This window comes from Artemia franciscana, chromosome 4, assembly GCF_032884065.1.
Source record: "Artemia franciscana chromosome 4, ASM3288406v1, whole genome shotgun sequence".
Lineage (NCBI taxonomy): Eukaryota > Metazoa > Arthropoda > Branchiopoda > Anostraca > Artemiidae > Artemia > Artemia franciscana.
Window position 1 is genome coordinate 57,654,723 of NC_088866.1, and position 17,733 is coordinate 57,672,455.

General features: G+C 34.0%; 2 protein-coding genes across 2 annotated transcripts in view; both read right to left on the reverse strand.

The window, feature by feature from the left end:
• The window catches only part of LOC136026655 (small ribosomal subunit protein uS9m-like), a 507,124-nt gene that overhangs the window by 246,879 nt on the left and 242,512 nt on the right, over positions 1–17,733 (reverse strand). The gene's annotated exons all lie outside the window — the stretch shown is intronic.
• The window catches only part of LOC136026652 (DNA-directed RNA polymerase, mitochondrial-like), a 122,368-nt gene that overhangs the window by 81,969 nt on the left and 22,666 nt on the right, over positions 1–17,733 (reverse strand). Inside the window, exon 5 of the mRNA XM_065703388.1 lies at positions 12,788–12,926. Within this exon, the coding sequence (XP_065559460.1) occupies positions 12,788–12,926 (139 nt within the window). The remainder of the gene's footprint in view (positions 1–12,787; positions 12,927–17,733) is intronic.

Sequence of the window (17,733 nt, forward strand, 5' to 3'; positions counted from 1 at the left end):
GTTTTCGATACAGCCAGACATAATTTGGACTTGCCTGTCTTTTTTTTTTAAAGCACTAATTTGTACCTTTTCTTTTCCAGTTTACACTGCCTGTCATCAGTAACGACAAATGTAAACTATGTTTTTGAAGTCAGGTCGACATGAGTTTATTCCTTATATATTTCTCTGTACTAGATATGATGAAGGAGGTCGCGGTGCATGCCCGGTAAGCTATCACTGGACCGTTGTTACTCACAAATTTCTTATCTAATATGGAAATAAAAGCAACGTTGTGATAAGCTAGTATGATTGTTCCGCGTTTTGCTTTTTAGAGATCTCCGGCAGTTGAGGGGTTTCCTGCAATATTGCTAAATACGTAGATTGTAAGTTCTATTTTTAGACAGGTCTTACCTTCGATAGGAGAGGGATTGTTCAGAGGGATCATAAGAATGAGTGTCAATTTATTTCTAACTTAATGCAATGTGGCACCATGGTTGCAGAGATCACTGCAGCCTAGTAAAGTACGAAAATCAGCTCACAGTAAAGAAAAATTTTAAAATGCTTTTCGACAAAAACTGTCGAGTGATAAAAATTGCCATTAGAAGTTGATACAGGAATAGTAACTATGATTTCAATTAATTTTAAGGTTTATTGTGAAAATGAATTTTTAGACATTTTGAAAGATAGCCTGAACTCTCGAAAATAGTGTCGAATAGATGTCACTGGAAATGTCATAGGAAAGTAACAGCCCCTCCCCCACCTTGAATAACAAGCAAAAGCAATGGCAACATTGATGTGCCCTTTTTTTCCTGTTTTCTTAATAATTAGTGGGACGGTAGAACATCATAGGGAACTGTTTAAGGGCTCATTTGAATGGAAATTCCTATATCTATGTGCTTTGTGTAATTAAAAAAACACAAACAAAAATCGATCAAAAACGCCAAATTCTACGTATCTATTGCCTTTCAAAATATTGGAACTAAAACTTTTAATGTTTAAAGAAATTAGCCCTTCTAAATTTAAAGTACTTAAAAACAGGAGATTAATTAATAACAGCAGATTAATTCTAAATTTAAGGTACGCCAAAAGAGATTTGATCCCATCCCCATTGCTTTGTGTTAGAGAATTTTTTTTTTGAAGCATTAGGGAAACATTTAAAGCTCTAGCGTAACAAATAAGGAGGTGAAAGGGGGATAAGGGGGTAGATCCGTTATAAGCAAGATATTTCTGTCCATCTGATATTTTAAGGTTCCTCTTTCGTTTAAAATTGTCTTTTTTATTTATTTTTCTCATTTTTAATACCGTATCTATAGTTATTCTAAATATGAGGGGGAGGGCTCTATCCCTACAACTCCTACTCTATATTGAATTTTAAATTTTTCAAAGCAATATTCGGGAATAAAGGACTAATTTAGTGTATTTGCTTTTGAAAATTCAATTCAATTCAATTTATTTGCACTCCATTACCAAAAAAACATAAACAACTCTCCCATGAAGGGCACAACCGTGTCCTGTGCGGGAGCGCATGACATTTATTAAACAAATCATCAACAATAATACATATTTAAAAATAATACATAGATCCATGATTGAAACAATTGGAACGGATCTGCTCTCTTTAGGGGAGTTTGGGGGGAATTTTCAGTGTTTTCGCGAGTTTGATTTTTCTGAACGTGCTAGGACGATACAAATTTGTAAGCGTTTCAGGGACCTGCACAAATTGACTTGATAAAGTCAGTTTCTCCCATTCGACCATTTGGGTGGCTGAAGAGAGAGGAAAGTTTGAAAATATGAGGTATTTTTAACTTACGATTGGGTGATCTTAATGAATTTTATATTTCGAAGGACTTCGTGTCTCAGAGCTCTTATTTTAAATCCCGACCGGCATTAAGCCTCTGATTTTTCTTTTAAATCTGTCTATTGATTCTTAGAATTTTGCTAGAGCTCACGCCATATGAGCTCTTGGCTCTTCCGACCTCGTCACAAGTGCCATATGAGCTCTTAGCTCTTGTTATTAGTAAAAGATATACATAACTTACGAATTAGCTTACGTAACGAATTTCTGTATTCGCAGGTTTTTATTACGTATATGAGGGGGTTCAACCCTTCGTCAGTACCTCGCTCTTTACACTAAAGCTCAAAATTTTTTCACAATTCCTTAAGAATGACCCCTGAATCACCAAGGCCGTAGAATAAATAGTTGAAATTACTAAAAATACTTTGTGTAAAAAGCGAGGTATTACGAGGAGGTGAACCCCCTTATATGCGTATTAATTTCGGTTCATTTGAAGTTTTAATGCTACTCCTTACTTTCAGTTGAAAAAACTTTTTGATATTTATTTTTTTCATTGTTTTCTGTTTAAGATAATGCTAGAAAATCCTGCGCACTCTTCATGGAACTTTTCTTCCCCCATGACAAATTTCTCCAAGGAAAGCTCCCCCAGCATATCCGCCTCTTCTCAGCCCCTCCCCCCCAACCAAAAAATCCCCCTGAAAACGTCATGTACCCTTCCGAATAATCATTACTATATGTAAGCACTGGTCAAAGTCTGTAACTTGTAGCCCCTCCCACGGGGACTGTGGGGGAGTAAGTCGTCCCCAAAAACATAGTTATAAGGTTTTTCGACTATGCTGAATAAAATGGCTATCTCAAAATTTTGATCCGGTGACTCTTGGAAAATAATTAGCGTGGGAAGAGGCCTAGGTGCATGCCAATTTTTTTGGTCACTTAAAAAGGGCACTAGAACTTTTCATTTCCGTTAGAATGAGCCCTCTTGCAACATTCTAAGACCAGTGGGTCGGTACGATCACCCCTGGGAAAAAAAACAAACAAATAAACACGCATCCGTGATCTGCCTTCTGGCAAAAAATGTAAAATTCCACACTTTTGCAGTAGGAGCTTGAAACTTCTACGATAGGGTTCTCTGATGCGCTGAATCTGATGATGTGATTTTCGTTAATATTCTATGACTTTTAGGTGGTGTTTCCCCCTATTTTCTTAATGAGGCAAATTTTCTCAGGCTCGTAACTTTTGATGGGTAAGACTTTTGGTTACTATTGAGCCGGGTTGCTCCTTACTACAGTTCGTTACCACGAACTGTTTGATTAAGGAAACTACGTAATGGTCTCACCGATTGGAAACATGTTTCAATGTTATGTTTACGCAAAATTCGTTTCATTATATCCCAAAAATAGGTACATAAGGCAAAGAAATGAAACTTTTAGGCATATGGCTGGCCAGTTCGGTTTAAGAACTTTCATTCGTCAAATTAAATTGATTAGTTTTCCCTATTTATTTTCCCGGTTCAATGTGGCAACACAACCAAAAATGTGGTACTGCTCTAATACTTTCACAATTTTGAAACCACTGAAAGAAAAATGTTAGAAGAGTCTGATGCATTCCAGGTAGACATATGATGGGACCAGATAGGTAAATATATTTTTATTACTATGTTCTTTGCACTTTCATAAATTAAACAGAGATGGATAGCAGAAAATTAAGAAGAATAATGTTAGAAAGATTCCAGTGTCTTCCAGGTAGACATTAGATGGGATCAGAGAGTTAAAAACGTTTTTATTATTATGTTTTTTGTACTTTCACAAATATACCATAGATAAATACCAGGAAATTCAAAAGAAATTCTAGTGTCTTCCAGGTAGACATAAGATGAGACCAGAGAGTTAAATATATTTTCATTATTATGTTCTTTGCATTTTTTATAAATTAAACAGAGATAGACACCAGAAAATTAAAAAGAAAAATGTTAGAAAGATCCTAACGTCTTCCAGGTAGATATAAGATGGGACCAGAAAGTTAAATGTGTTTTTATTATTATGTTCTTTGTACTTTTTGTACTTACATAAATTAAACGGAGATGGATACCAGAAAATTAAACCACTGAGAAACTGAGTTTATATGTAAAAACTAGTCACTCAAAAACACTTGATTGTTTTTACTTGCCTAATATTTCACACAGAAGATCCATCAGGTGGATTTAAACTTTTATTCTTTCTAATGCATGAAAATTTCACAACGAAACCAATCACGCTTTAAAATACTTAAGGAACAAGAGCTAATAGCTCATATGGCACTTGTGACGAGGCAAGAAGAGCTAAGAGCCAAGAGATCATATGGTATGAGCTCTAACAAAATTCTATGAATCAACAGATGGATTTAAAAGAAAAATAAGAGGCTTAATGCCAGCCAGAATTTAAAATAAGAGCTCTGAGTCCCGATGTCCTTCTATATATCAAAATTCATTAAGATCCGATCACCCACTCGTAAGTTATCAATACCTAATTTTTTCTAATTTTTCCTCTCCCTTTAGCCCCTCAGATGGTCGAATCTGTGAAAACGACTTTATCAAGTCAATTTGTACAGCTCCCTGACACACCTACCAATTTTCATCGTCCTAGCACGTCCAGAAGCACCAAAATCGCCAAATCACTGAACCCCTCCCCCCAACTCCCCCAAACAGAGCAAATCCAGTACTGTTCCGTCAATCAAGTATCAAGGACATTTGCTTATTCTATCCACCAAGCTTCATCCTGATTCCTCCACTCCAAGTGTTTTCCAAGGTTTCCCCCTCCAACTCCCCCCAATGTCAAAAGATCTGGTCGGGATTTGAAATAAGAGCTCTGAGACATGAATTCCTTCTAAATATAAAATTTCATTAAAATCCGATCACCTATTCGTAAGATAAAAATACCCCAATTTTCACGTTTTCCAAGATTTCTTGTTTCCCCCTCCAACTCCCCCCAATGTCACAGATTCTGGTCGGAATTTAATATTAGAGCTTTATAGCACAAGATCGTTCTAAATATCAAGTTTCATTAAGCTCTGTCACCCTTTCGTAAGTTACAAATACCTCGATTTTCAAAATTATTCCCCCCCCCCAACTCCACCAAAGAGAGAAGATCCGGTCCGGTTATGTCAGTCATGTATCTTAGACAGGTTTTGATTCTTCCCATCCAGTTTCATCCTGATCTCACCGCTTTAAGTATTTTCTAAGATTTCCAGTCCCCCCCCCCAAATTACACTAGATCCGTTTGAGATTTAAAATAAGAGATCTGAGTTACGAGGTCCTTCTAAATATGAAGTTTCATGAAGATCCGATCACTTATTCATAAGTTAAAAATACGTCATTTTTTCTCATTTTCAAAATTACCCCCCCCCCCAATAGGGCGGATCCGTTCCAATTATGTAAATCACGTATCTAAGACTTCTGCTTATTTGTCCCACCAAGTTTCATCCCGATCCCTCCAATCTAAGCATTTTCCATGATTTTAGGTTCCCCCACCCCAAACTCTCCCCAATGTCACCAGATCCGGTCGGGATTTGAAATAAGAGCTTTGAGACACGATATCCTTCTAAATATCAAATTTCATTGAGATCCGATCAACTTTAATTTCTCAGAATTAACCCCCCCCCAACTACCCCAAAGAGAGCAGATCCGTTCCAGTTATGTCAATCATGCATCTAGGACTTGTGCTTATTTTTCCCACCAAGTTTCATCCCGATCCCTCCACTCTAAGTGTTTTTCATGTTTTAGGTTTCCCCCTCCCAGCTCCCCCCCCCCCCCCAATGTCACAAGATCCGGTTAGGATTTAACATAAGAGCTCTGAGACACAATATCCTTCGAACTATCAAATTTCATTGAGATCCGATCACCCGTTCGTAAGTTAAAAATACCTCGTTTTTTTCTAATTTTTCAGAATTACCCCCCTCCCCAACTACCCCAAAGAGAGCAGATCCGTTCAGGTAATGTCAATCATGTATCTAGGACTTGTGCTTATTTTTCTTACCAAGTTTCATCCCATCCCTCCACTCTAAGTGTTTTCCAAGTTTTAGGTTTCCCTCTCCCAACTCCCCCCCCCCAATGTCACCAGATCAGGTCGGGATTTCTAATAAGAGCTTCGAGATATGATATCCTTTTAAATATTAAATTTCATTAAGATCTGATCAACCGTTCGTAAGTTAAAAATATTTCAATTTTTCTATTTTTTCCGAATTAACGGGCCCCCCACTCCCCCCCCCCCCCCTCAGATGGTCTTTTCTATTTCTAATTCTATTAGATTCCTAATTATTAATAATTAATAATTATTATCTATTTCTATTTCTAATTTAATCTGGTCGGGTCCCTGATATGCCTGCCAAATTTCATCCTCCTAGCTTACCTGGAAGTGCCTAAAGTAGCAAAACCGGGACCGACAGACCGACAGAATTTGCGATTGCTATATGTCACTTGGTTAATACCAAGTGCCATAATAAAACGATCGGCTTACGAAAATACCTTACCAGACAAACCTATAAAATTCAAGTGTACTTTTTTACATTAGTTTTATATTATGAGCTTTGATAAAAAGGAGCAACAATTTTAACAGAGGAGAAATGCTCAGATACTAAACCCAGACATTACCTGAGTAACAACTGAGTACATACCCAACCTCGATATCATTGCCTCCTTTTCTTCCTCGTCTTCCCTAAGAATGATCCACACATATATTTTGCGAAAGTAAAGGATGCATTTGCAGAATATAAAAAAAGAGGAGTGGGATTTCCATAGCCCCGTCATTTTAAGAATTTATGCATGCACAAAATTTGTAAGGAATGGAGGGCTTTGTTCAAATATCGATCTTTAAAGTCTCATTTTCGTCTTGAGAATACCACTAACTTCTTTTGCCCTAAACTTTCCCGTCCCACTGGCTGGCCGAAGAAAAGCCGACTTTTTTCTTATCCTTAAATGAAATTTTTGTTTTGCTGTCCGAGGACCTAACAAAACCTAAACGAAGCAGATTAACCTCGATACGATGCATAAAGACTAAGATATATATTATATACAAACCAAGCGTAATAACGTAAAATAATAATAGCGTTAACTTTAGTAATATATTCTAGATATTACTGTACAATTCTTTCAACTAAACGGAGAGACAGGAGAATTTGGCACCCTGGAGAGGTGTTACATTTACGCTATGTCAGAGATAAGTGAAAGAACTGGATACATTATGACTTATTATGACCATTATGACTACTGCACATAATAATAAATAAAAAGAACTAATATATAATATTAGCATTATAAAAAAATATTAAATAAATAAAATAAACTAATTAAATAAACATAATAAATAACTAAAGTGAATAAAAATCTATATATATAAAAATAAGTTGTCTGTCTGTGGATGGATCAGGTGACGTCACCTGAAAAAACTGGATCAGGTGACGTCAAAACTGAAAAAACTAAAAAAAGGCAAAAACTACAAAAAAAACTAAAAACTAATAAAAAAAATAAAAAAGCTAAAAAACTAAAAAAACTAAAAAAAGGCAAAAACTACAAAAAAACTAAAAACTAATAAAAAAGCTAAAAAACTAAAAAAACTAAAAAAAGGCAAAAACTACAAAAAAAAACTAAAAACTAATAAAAAAAATAAAAAAGCTAAAAAACTAAAAAAACTAAAAAAACTAAAAAAAGGTAAAAAACTAAAAAAACTAAAAAAAAAAAAAAACTAAAAAAAAGGAAAAAACTGAAAAATAAGCTAAAATAAAGGTAAAAACCAATAAAAAACTAAAAAAAAAACTGAAAAAACTAAAAAAAGGCAAAAACTACAAAAAAAACTAAAAACTAATAAAAAAAGTAAAAAAGCTAAAAAACTAAAAAAACTAAAAAAACTAAAAAAAGGTAAAAAACTAAAAAAAATAAAAAATTAAAAAAACTAAAAAAAAGGAAAAAACTGAAAAATAAGCTAAAATAAAGGTAAAAACCAATAAAAAACTAAAAAGAAAAAAAGGAAAAAACTAAAAAAAATTTTCATCTAAAAAACTAAAAAAAACTAAAAAAGGTAAAAACTAAAAGAACTAAAAAAGAAAAAAATAAATGACGAAACTCAAAGAGAAAGCGACCAGGACAAAAGGAATGTTCGATTAGCAATCAACAAAGCACCGGGACACAGGGAGTATAAATGACGACCAGGACATAAGTAAAAAAAAAAAACTATCTATATATATAAAAATAAGTTGTCTGTGGATCTGTGGATCGTGGATCAGGTGACGTCACCTGAAAAAACTGGATCAGGTGACGTCAAAACTGAAAAAACTAAAAAAAGGCAAAAACTACAAAAAAACTAAAAACTAATAAAAAAAATAAAAAAGCTAAAAAACTAAAAAAACTAAAAAAAGGCAAAAACTACAAAAAAAACTAAAAACTAATAAAAAAGCTAAAAAACTAAAAAAACTAAAAAAAAGGCAAAAACTACAAAAAAAACTAAAAACTAATAAAAAAAATAAAAAAGCTAAAAAACTAAAAAAACTAAAAAAACTAAAAAAAGGTAAAAAACTAAAAAAACTAAAAACTAAAAAAAACTAAAAAAAAGGAAAAAACTGAAAAATAAGCTAAAATAAAGGTAAAAACCAATAAAAAACTAAAAAAAAACTGAAAAAACTAAAAAAGGCAAAAACTACAAAAAAACTAAAAACTAATAAAAAAAGTAAAAAAGCTAAAAAAGCTAAAAAACTAAAAAAACTAAAAAAAAGGTAAAAAACTAAAAAAAATAAAAAATAAAAAAAAACAAAAAAAAAAGGAAAAAACTGAAAAATAAGCTAACATAAAGGTAAAAACCAATAAAAAACTAAAAAGAAAAAAAGGAAAAAACTAAAAAAAATTTTCATCTAAAAAACTAAAAAAAACTAAAAAAGGTAAACACTAAAAGAACTAAAAAAGAAAAAAATAAATGACGACACTCAAAGAGAAAGCGACCAGGACAAAAGGAATGTTCGATTAGCAATCAACAAAGCACCGGGACACAGGGAGTATAAATGACGACCAGGACATAAGTAAAAAAAAAATTAACAAAACTAAAAAGAAGGTAAAAACTACAAAAAAACTAAAAAGAAAAAAAAACTAAAAACTAATAAAAAAACTAAAAAATCTAAAAATCTAAATAAACTAAAAAAGAAAAAAAAAGGAAAAAAATAAAGGAGAAAAACAAAACTAAAAAACGAATGTATATACAGACCGGTACACTGGGATACAAATGACGACCGGGACACAGGGAATATAAATGACGACCGGGACACAGGGACACAACTACAACGGGGACACCGGGAGAAACAGGGGGATATAAATGACGACCGGGACAAAAAAACTAAAAAGAAAAAAAACTAAAAACTAATAAAAAAACTAAAAAATCTAAAAATCTAAATAAGCTAAAAAAGAAAAAAAAGGAAAAAAATAAAGGAGAAAAACAAAACTAAAAAACGAATGTATATACAGACCGGGACACCGGGATACAAATGACGACCGGGACACAGGGAATATAAATGACGACCGGGACACAGGGACACAACTACAACGGGGACACCGGGGGAAACAGGGGGATGTAAATGACGACCGGGACACCGGGACAGGGAATGGTCGATTAGCAATCACCATCAACAAAGCTCAAGGGCAATCATTAGAATCATGAGGTATAGATCTGAATACAGATTGTTTTCCCATGGACCATTATATGTTGCATGTTCAAGAGTCGGTAAACCTGACAATCTATTTATATGCAAAGACAATGGGACAGCAAAGAATGTTGTATATTCGCAAGTTTTACGTAGTTAAAACCATATATATATATATATATATATATATATATATATATATATATATATATATATATATATATATATATATATATATATATATATATATATATATATATATATATATATATATATATATATATATATATATATATATATATATATATATATATATATATATATATATATATATATATATATATATATATATATATCTATATTCACAGGTGGGACATAGGGACACAACTACAATGGCGCGTAACTATTATGGCGCGTAACGACTTACGCGCGCGGGGGGGCTTGGGGGGGCGCGAAGCGCCCCCACCAACTAGGTGTTGGGGTGGCGCGAAGCGCCACCCCAACAGCTAGTAATAAATAAAAAAGAACTAAGATGCACAAAACATAAGAAATAGAAGAGAAGCGTTCCTATCTGTTTCATTACGCAAATATTTGACGTTTTGAGCGTAATTGAATAATACGTAATAGGCTATATCCTGATGGCCTAACTGTCAGGACATCTTACAATCTAATTAATCGTCAAAGATCGTCCTTTTAGGATACCTCAGTTCTACTGCCCTAGCAATGATGCATGGACGGATAAGAGATAGACATATCTATTAACAAATGAACTAATCTCCTTTTTATAAAATCCTAATAATGGGGGAAGATTAATGCCAGGTTTGCTTCTCACTCAATTGGACTATCTGTGTTGGCTTTTTCTACAATTAGCCATGACCTGATGCCCAGAACTATTCCATTTTAATTCAATTTTGGTTCATCTAGGGCCAAACAAAACGGAGGTCGTCCCCGAATGGAGAAGGTAGAGGTCGCAAGTTCTGAACAGATTGGGATGAAAGAGGGGCATACAATTTAAGAAAGAAAAACAGGTTTGATTAATCAAGCAGTGAACAAACGTACTAAAAACAAAACACACACAAAAAAACATTAATTAATAAATACTTTCGAATATTTCAGCTCCAAATCCGGAAGACTTTATCAACGGAACAAAAAGAGAAAAAGCAAAAATTTTAAAGCATTAAATAAAGGACAATACAATATGAAAGAGAGAGAGAAAAAAAGACAAGACAGACAAATAAATAAGAGCCACAATCCAAATAATTTCAGAACTAAAAAACTGTAATTGTCTGCCTAATCATCGACAAACGTACGCCACAAGTACAACAGATATTTTTCTGTTCCAGTTTACAGATATTTCTCTCTTTGTTATTTCTCTGTTCTCTTTTTAAAGAGATATTTCTGTTTGTTATTTCTCTGTTCTCATTTTACAGATATTTCTCTGTTTTTATTTTACGGAAATTTCTCTGTTTGTTATTCCTCTATTCTCATTGTTACGAGAATTAGCTGTTGTACTATTGACATAGGTCTGTCGGTGATTAGGCAGACAATTACAGTTTTCGTAGTTTTGGAATTGTATGGAATGTGATTTTAATTTTATTTTTTTGTCTTTTGTTTTTTCTTTCTTGTTGCATTTTAATGACCTAAATTATTTTTGTTTTCTCTCCGTTTTGCCCCGTTGATAAAGGCTCCCAGATGTGGAGTTGAAATATTCAGAAATTTTTTATTAATTAATGTCTTTTGTTGTTTTGTTTTTAGTACGTTTTGTTCACTACTTGAGCAATTAAACCCGTTTTTCTTTCTGAAATTTTGTTGCTACTACCACTAATGATTCTAACGTTTTCTACTTTTTCTCTCTTATTACCTTTTCCTCTCTTAAATTTTAAACGGAAAAGCAGTGAGGTCTAAGAAATTATCTAAGTAGTAGCAATAACTAACCAAAATACCCCCAACAGAAAGAGAAAACACAACATTTGCATTTTTTTTTTAATCGGATGAGTGTTATCTATTTGTGAACCAGCGAGGTGAATGAACTAGGCTCAGCGATGATAGCTTTCCATTGGACCCAACTTTATTGATGGTTTTAAAAATATGAACTCCCCGAGTGGTTTAAATTTTCCTGTTCTACAGCTGTTTTTTTAAGAACTAGGCTCATCGATGAAAGCTTTCAATTGGACCCAACTTTATTGATGGTTTTATAAATATGAATCCCCCGAGTGGTTTAAATTTTCCTGTTCTACAGCTGTTTTTTTAAGAACTAGGCTCATCGATGAAAGCTTTCAATTGGACCCAACTTTATTGATGGTTTTATAAATATGAACCCCCGAGTGGTTTAAATTTTCCTGTTCTACAGCTGTTTTTTTAAGAACTAGGCTCATCGATGAAAGCTTTCAATTGGACCTAACTTTATTGATGGTTTTATAAATATGAACCCCCAGAGTGGTTTAAATTTTCCTGTTCTACAGCTGTTTTTTTAAGAACTAGGCTCAGCGATGAAAGCTTTCAATTGGACCTGACTTCATTGATGGTCTTACAAATAAGACACCCCCCCCCCAAGTGCTTTAAATTTCCTGTTCTGCAGCTGTTTTTATAAGAACTAGGCTCAGCGATGAAAGCTTTCAGTTGGACCCGGCTTTATTGATGGTCTTGTAAATATGAATCCCCCAAGTGCTTTAAATTTCCTGTTCTGCAGCTGTTTTTATAAGAACTAGGCTCAGCGATGAAAGCTTTCAGTTGGACCCGGCTTTATTGCTGGTCTTGTAAATATGAATCTCCCAAGTGCTTTAAATTTCCTGTTCTGGAGCTGTTTTTATATGAACTAGGCTCAGCGATAAAAGCTTTCAGTTGGACACGGCTTTATTGATGGTCTTGTAAATATGAATCCCACAAGTGCTTTAAATTTCCTGTTCTGGAGATGTTTTTATAAGAACTAGGCTCAGTGATGAAAGCTTTCAATTGGACCCGACTTTATTGACGGTCTTACAAATATGACCTTCGCCCCCCTCCCCCCCCCCCCAAGTGGTTTAAATTTCCTATTCTGCAGCTGTTTTTATAAGAACTAGGCTCAGCGATGAAAGCTTTCAATTGGATCCGACTTTATTGATGGTCTTATAAATACGAACCCCCAAGTGCTTTAAATTTCCTGTTCTGCAGCTCTTTTTATAAAAAAAAATTCAATGTTCATTTTTGTGCTTCTTTTTGTATTTCTCACGTCTACATCTAACTTATAAATTCAAAATTAAGAAAGGTTACTAGAAACGACAACAAGAAATGGACAAAAATTTTAAGTATAAATGTTTCAAAAGGCCGAAAATTATGTGCTATAAAATTTGTCATATAAAAAATTATCAAAGAGAAACTTACACAGACGTCCAATACAGCCACACACATTTCTCTCCGTGCCTTTTGTTTCCTCAGTTTTATTAAATCTTCTATTTCTTTTAAGATGACGGGATTTACATTCTTCGTCTTTTTGGACTTTCCTTGCTGTTTATTTGACTTTCTAAAAGAAACTCAAATAATTGGGGGATAAATAAATTACACCATACGTCCAAACTTAATATTTAAAAGCTAAACCCCTTTCAACTATCTAAATATCTAAAAATGTTTCTTAGATTATGTGAAATAGAAAATCAATATTGGAAAATATAGAATGGCATGAACTATTCAAGCATCAAAAATTAAAATAAACTAAATAAATTAAATTAAATAAAATTAAATTAAAATAAAAAATTAAAATGAATAATTCTCAAAAACACACAAAATCACCAAAATTGACATGCTATTGCTCTTTTAGGTACACATGAGCTGTGAAGAAGGTAAGAATAACTTCTGTTAATGGGTAAATTAAATCCATAATGAAATATATTTACAATCGACAAATTAAAAAAAAAAGATTTCTTTTTATGTATGTTAATTTACCATGGTTAAAAGGATAGTACAATTAAAATAATCAATAAAAATAAAATTAATATACATTCACTTACTTATTTTTACCCACAAAAAAAGACAAAAAGTGAGGAGCACAAATGATATTACAAAGAAAAGAAAACAGAAAAATACACAAAAGTTCATTAACCAACTTCAGGAAGGAAAAAATGCAGAACTGGTTCATATTCGGAAATAAAATTCAAAGTTCTCATACATAATGGAAAAAGGAAAAAAAAATATGACACTCCGTTTCATGGCTTTTCAGCCAGGAAGTACAATGGGGGGTTGGGGGACAGCCATGCTGTGCTTTCGCACACCCTTCCTATTTACCTTCCCTAGATTTCTTTAAGTACCCATTTAGAGTTAGTTCGGTTCTATATGAGCTTATAGAGTCACGCGACTTACCCTCGTTCAAAAGAAATAACCAGCGACACCAGAAACTGAACCTCTGTCCTCACGGACAAAGGATTACAAGTCTAGCGTGCCAACCCCACGGCTAGTACGGCTACCTTCTCATGCTCATACTTTGCACCTCATGACTTCTCTTAAATGGAGCTTCATTAACACCATTTGTTTGAGGTGTTATATCTAGTACGGCCTCGGCTAGTACTACCCTCGGCTAGTACGTCTACCTTCTCATGCTCATACTTTGCACCTCATGACTTCTCTTAAATGGAGCTTCATTAACACCATTTGTGCGAGGTGTTATATCTAGTACGGCTACCTTCTACCCTCGGCTAGTACGGCCTCGGCTAGTACTACCCTCGGCTAGTACGGCTACCTTCTCATGCTCATACTTTGCACCTCATGACTTCTCTTAAATGGAGCTTCATTAACACCATTTGTGTGAGGTGTTATATCAAGTACGGCTACCTTCTACCCTCGGCTAGTACGGCCTCGGCTAGTACTACCCTCGGCTAGTACGGCTACCTTCTCATGCTCATACTTTGCACCTCATGATTTCTCTTAAATGGAGCTTCATTAACAACATTTGTGTGAGGTGTTATATCTAGTACGGCTTCCTTCTACCCTCGGCTAGTACGGCCTCGGCTAGTACTACCCTTGGCTAGTACGGCTACCTTCTCATGCTCATACTTTGCACCTCATGACTTCTCTTAAATGGAGCTTCATTAACACCATTTGTGTGAGGTGTTATATCTAGTACGGCTACCTTCTACCCTCGGCTAGTACGGCCTCGGCTAGTACTACCTTCGGCTAGTACGGCTACCTTCTCATGCTCATACTTTGCACCTCATGACTTCTCTTAAATGGAGCTTCATTAACACCATTTGTGTGAGGTGTTATATCAATAAGGTTAATTCTAACCATTAATTTACTGTTTCGGTGCGCTATGAAGAGCTTCAAAGATGTCGGAAGCAGTTTGTCGAAAGCACCTTTTTTGGATTTACAATACTATGAGCATATTCAACTGACTCGATCTCGAAAACGCCAGCATTATTAATAAGAAAAAAAGCATTAGTACTACTCAAAGAGTGAAGCCAAAGCTGCAAATATAACCATTTTATGGAAAAAAAAAATTAAAAATAAAGGATTTGATTTGGAAAAAAATGAGTAAAATTGTGAAGAAGAAAAAACGAGGATATATCCAGCTAGTAAAAAAGAAAGGATAAATATACAGATATTTCGGTCAAGACCTCTAGACCATCTTCAGTACAAAGAATTAAATAAAGAATAAAAAATATACGAATAAAACTTATGAGGACAAAAAAAACGAACCTCAGAAATAAAACGCAAAATGGTCCTCTCCACCCAACCATGAGGGGGAACTCCCAACAGTATTACTTTCACTAAAGAAAACCCATACGTCTTCTTCTTCACAATTTTTTTCATTTGGTCATGCATGGCTGGTGTGGTCTTAGAAATACTAATTTTATTTGGGATTAAAAATGTAGTAAGTTTAGACTGTACATATACATTCTAATGATTTTATATGACAAAGATGAACTTCCTTGGCTAGTTTTTTGATTGAATAGCCATCACTTCTTCTCTGTCACGTCAAAAAACTCAGTGAAAATTTAAATATGTACGCCCATTTTGTCGGGTATCTGCATAATTCTTAATATACCGAAAAAACAAATAAAATGAAAAATAACTTTAACTCATTTTCAAAATGGAATGAAAATATGGAAATATTTTTTTCTCAAGAATTTATGACTGTAAGTGAAAACAAGGGGCGCAAAATGAATTTTGCTCAACGTAGCATATATATCAAATTGACCTGAGTTACAAATGAATAAATGAAATAAGTCGGTGAGTTGGGGAAAATGAGTTGAAACATCTAGTTATGTAAGGCCTAGAGGACTTTACGACCCTTTTTTTCTTGAAAAAAAACTGTTTTTATTTACTATTCTTGACCTTTTTATTTTCTCTAAGACTAAAAAGCATTTTTTCTTAACGAATCAAATTTAGGTCTATTTCATATCGGATTCGAACCCAAGTTACCACCGCCACAGGTGAGTTACCACAGCACTACCAAGCCATGTACAATAATGTTTGTTTTATAATTTTTGCTATTGGGGAAGATGCTACTGTCACAAATAACTATGGCATTTATTGTGTTCATTGGTAAAGTTGTAATCTCTGGGGCAGCTCCCATTGTGCTTGAGTCTGATACAAACTTAATCTGGAACCTGCAATGTCGAAGCTCTAATTCTGCTATAAACATTTTGACCCGAACCATGGACTTATTTTCATAAAATTAACATGATTTTTAAAACTGTCCGAAATTTCTGAGGAAAGAAGCAATGCAAAAGGCTCCCAAGACTGTAGACTGTAACTTTATGTTTTGTAAAGATTGTTGGCTAGAGATTTTAGGGATTGTTGGCTATTGGGTCTACATGGTTTGTGGTTTGTGGGGATCAAATTAGAGCAGTTCTTGTATACTTTAATTAGACCCGCTTTGAATAGTTACTAAACAGTATTTTTCCTTGACACTTAGCTTTACCAGTTAAGCAGATAATAGGGATAAATCCAAAATGGCAATGTTGCAACTGGTAAAATACGTAAGATACCGATGATTCTCTATTCATATCAAAGCAGCTCCTTGAACAAGATCTAAAAAGTGTGCCGAATCTTCTAGTCCAAATGAGCCCCAGTAATTTCAGAGACACTAGTGATGCCATTTTTGTGCAATATGGCACTTGATTTGGGTTCAGTTGTTTTGAACACGTAAAAAACGGATACAAAAAATATTATCTATCGAATGAGCCACTTATCATCACCCTATGGTCATCCAGTAGGCCGCTACTGCTGGTGAAATTAAGAAAAGAAAAGATTTACAAAAACTAGACAGGTAAAAACATTATTTGTCAAATCTGTCTCTAATTAACAGCCTTCGAGCATCTAGTAGACTACTGTTGATAGTGGAAAAAATAAAGCCATTTGAAATTGCCGTTTTTCGTTCTATGAGGAAATTTTGGGTTTGGGGGTTCAAGAAAGTAAATAAAATATAATAATCGATAAAATATAATTCGAAATGTCGAGTTATTAACCTGCTTTTACTTTTTTTTTCCAAGTTTCCTTTTCCTTTCCTTTTTAAGGGAAAGAAACCGCCTTCCGTTTTTACAACCCTTATTAAGCCACCCTTGCTTTCTTTTTATAATAGTTTATCTTTCAAAGCACACCATACAGCTCAGAAATATAAGGATACGCACCCTACATGTGTAACCCAAATTGAAGATAAACAGTCTAACAAATTTCAATTGAAAAGAAGATAACATCTTCTTTTTATCGGTAACTTCTTCCCAACTTCTACTTTTATCGTTTCAGTATTGGGAAGAAAGCAATACAACGAATTTCATTTATTACCTAGAACCGCTCATGGATTTTGTTGGCGCTTAAAAGACCACCCACGTAAACAAACGAGAGATGGATTTCTTTCACCGAAAACAATGGATTTAAAATCTATTACCCGTGAGAAGGGAAACTGAGTGGGAAACTGAGAATTTTCCAGGGGAAGGAAGCACCAAAAGATTTCCTGGGGCTTCAGCCCTCTACTCTGTCTATGACGAAGTCAAGAATTTTCCACAGCATATATAAATTAAAAAATATCTGTTGAAATGTCGCCACTTTTTGGCTTTATGTTGAATTTCGCCACTTTTTAAAAGGAGGGCTAACTGATTTTACGCAAACATGACCAACGATATAAAGAGATAAGATCTAAAAAGTAAAAAAAAAATTACTCAACTAAAAATTTCGAAGCAGCAAATCAAAGTAATAAAAATTTGTCTTACTAAAAATCCAAAATAGACAATACTGCGTATCGTAATCCCCCATTTATTTATGGTATTTAGGACATTTTTTTCAACGCAAGACCTCTTTTACTGTAAATCCTTGGCACTGGACTATCAACTAAGGAC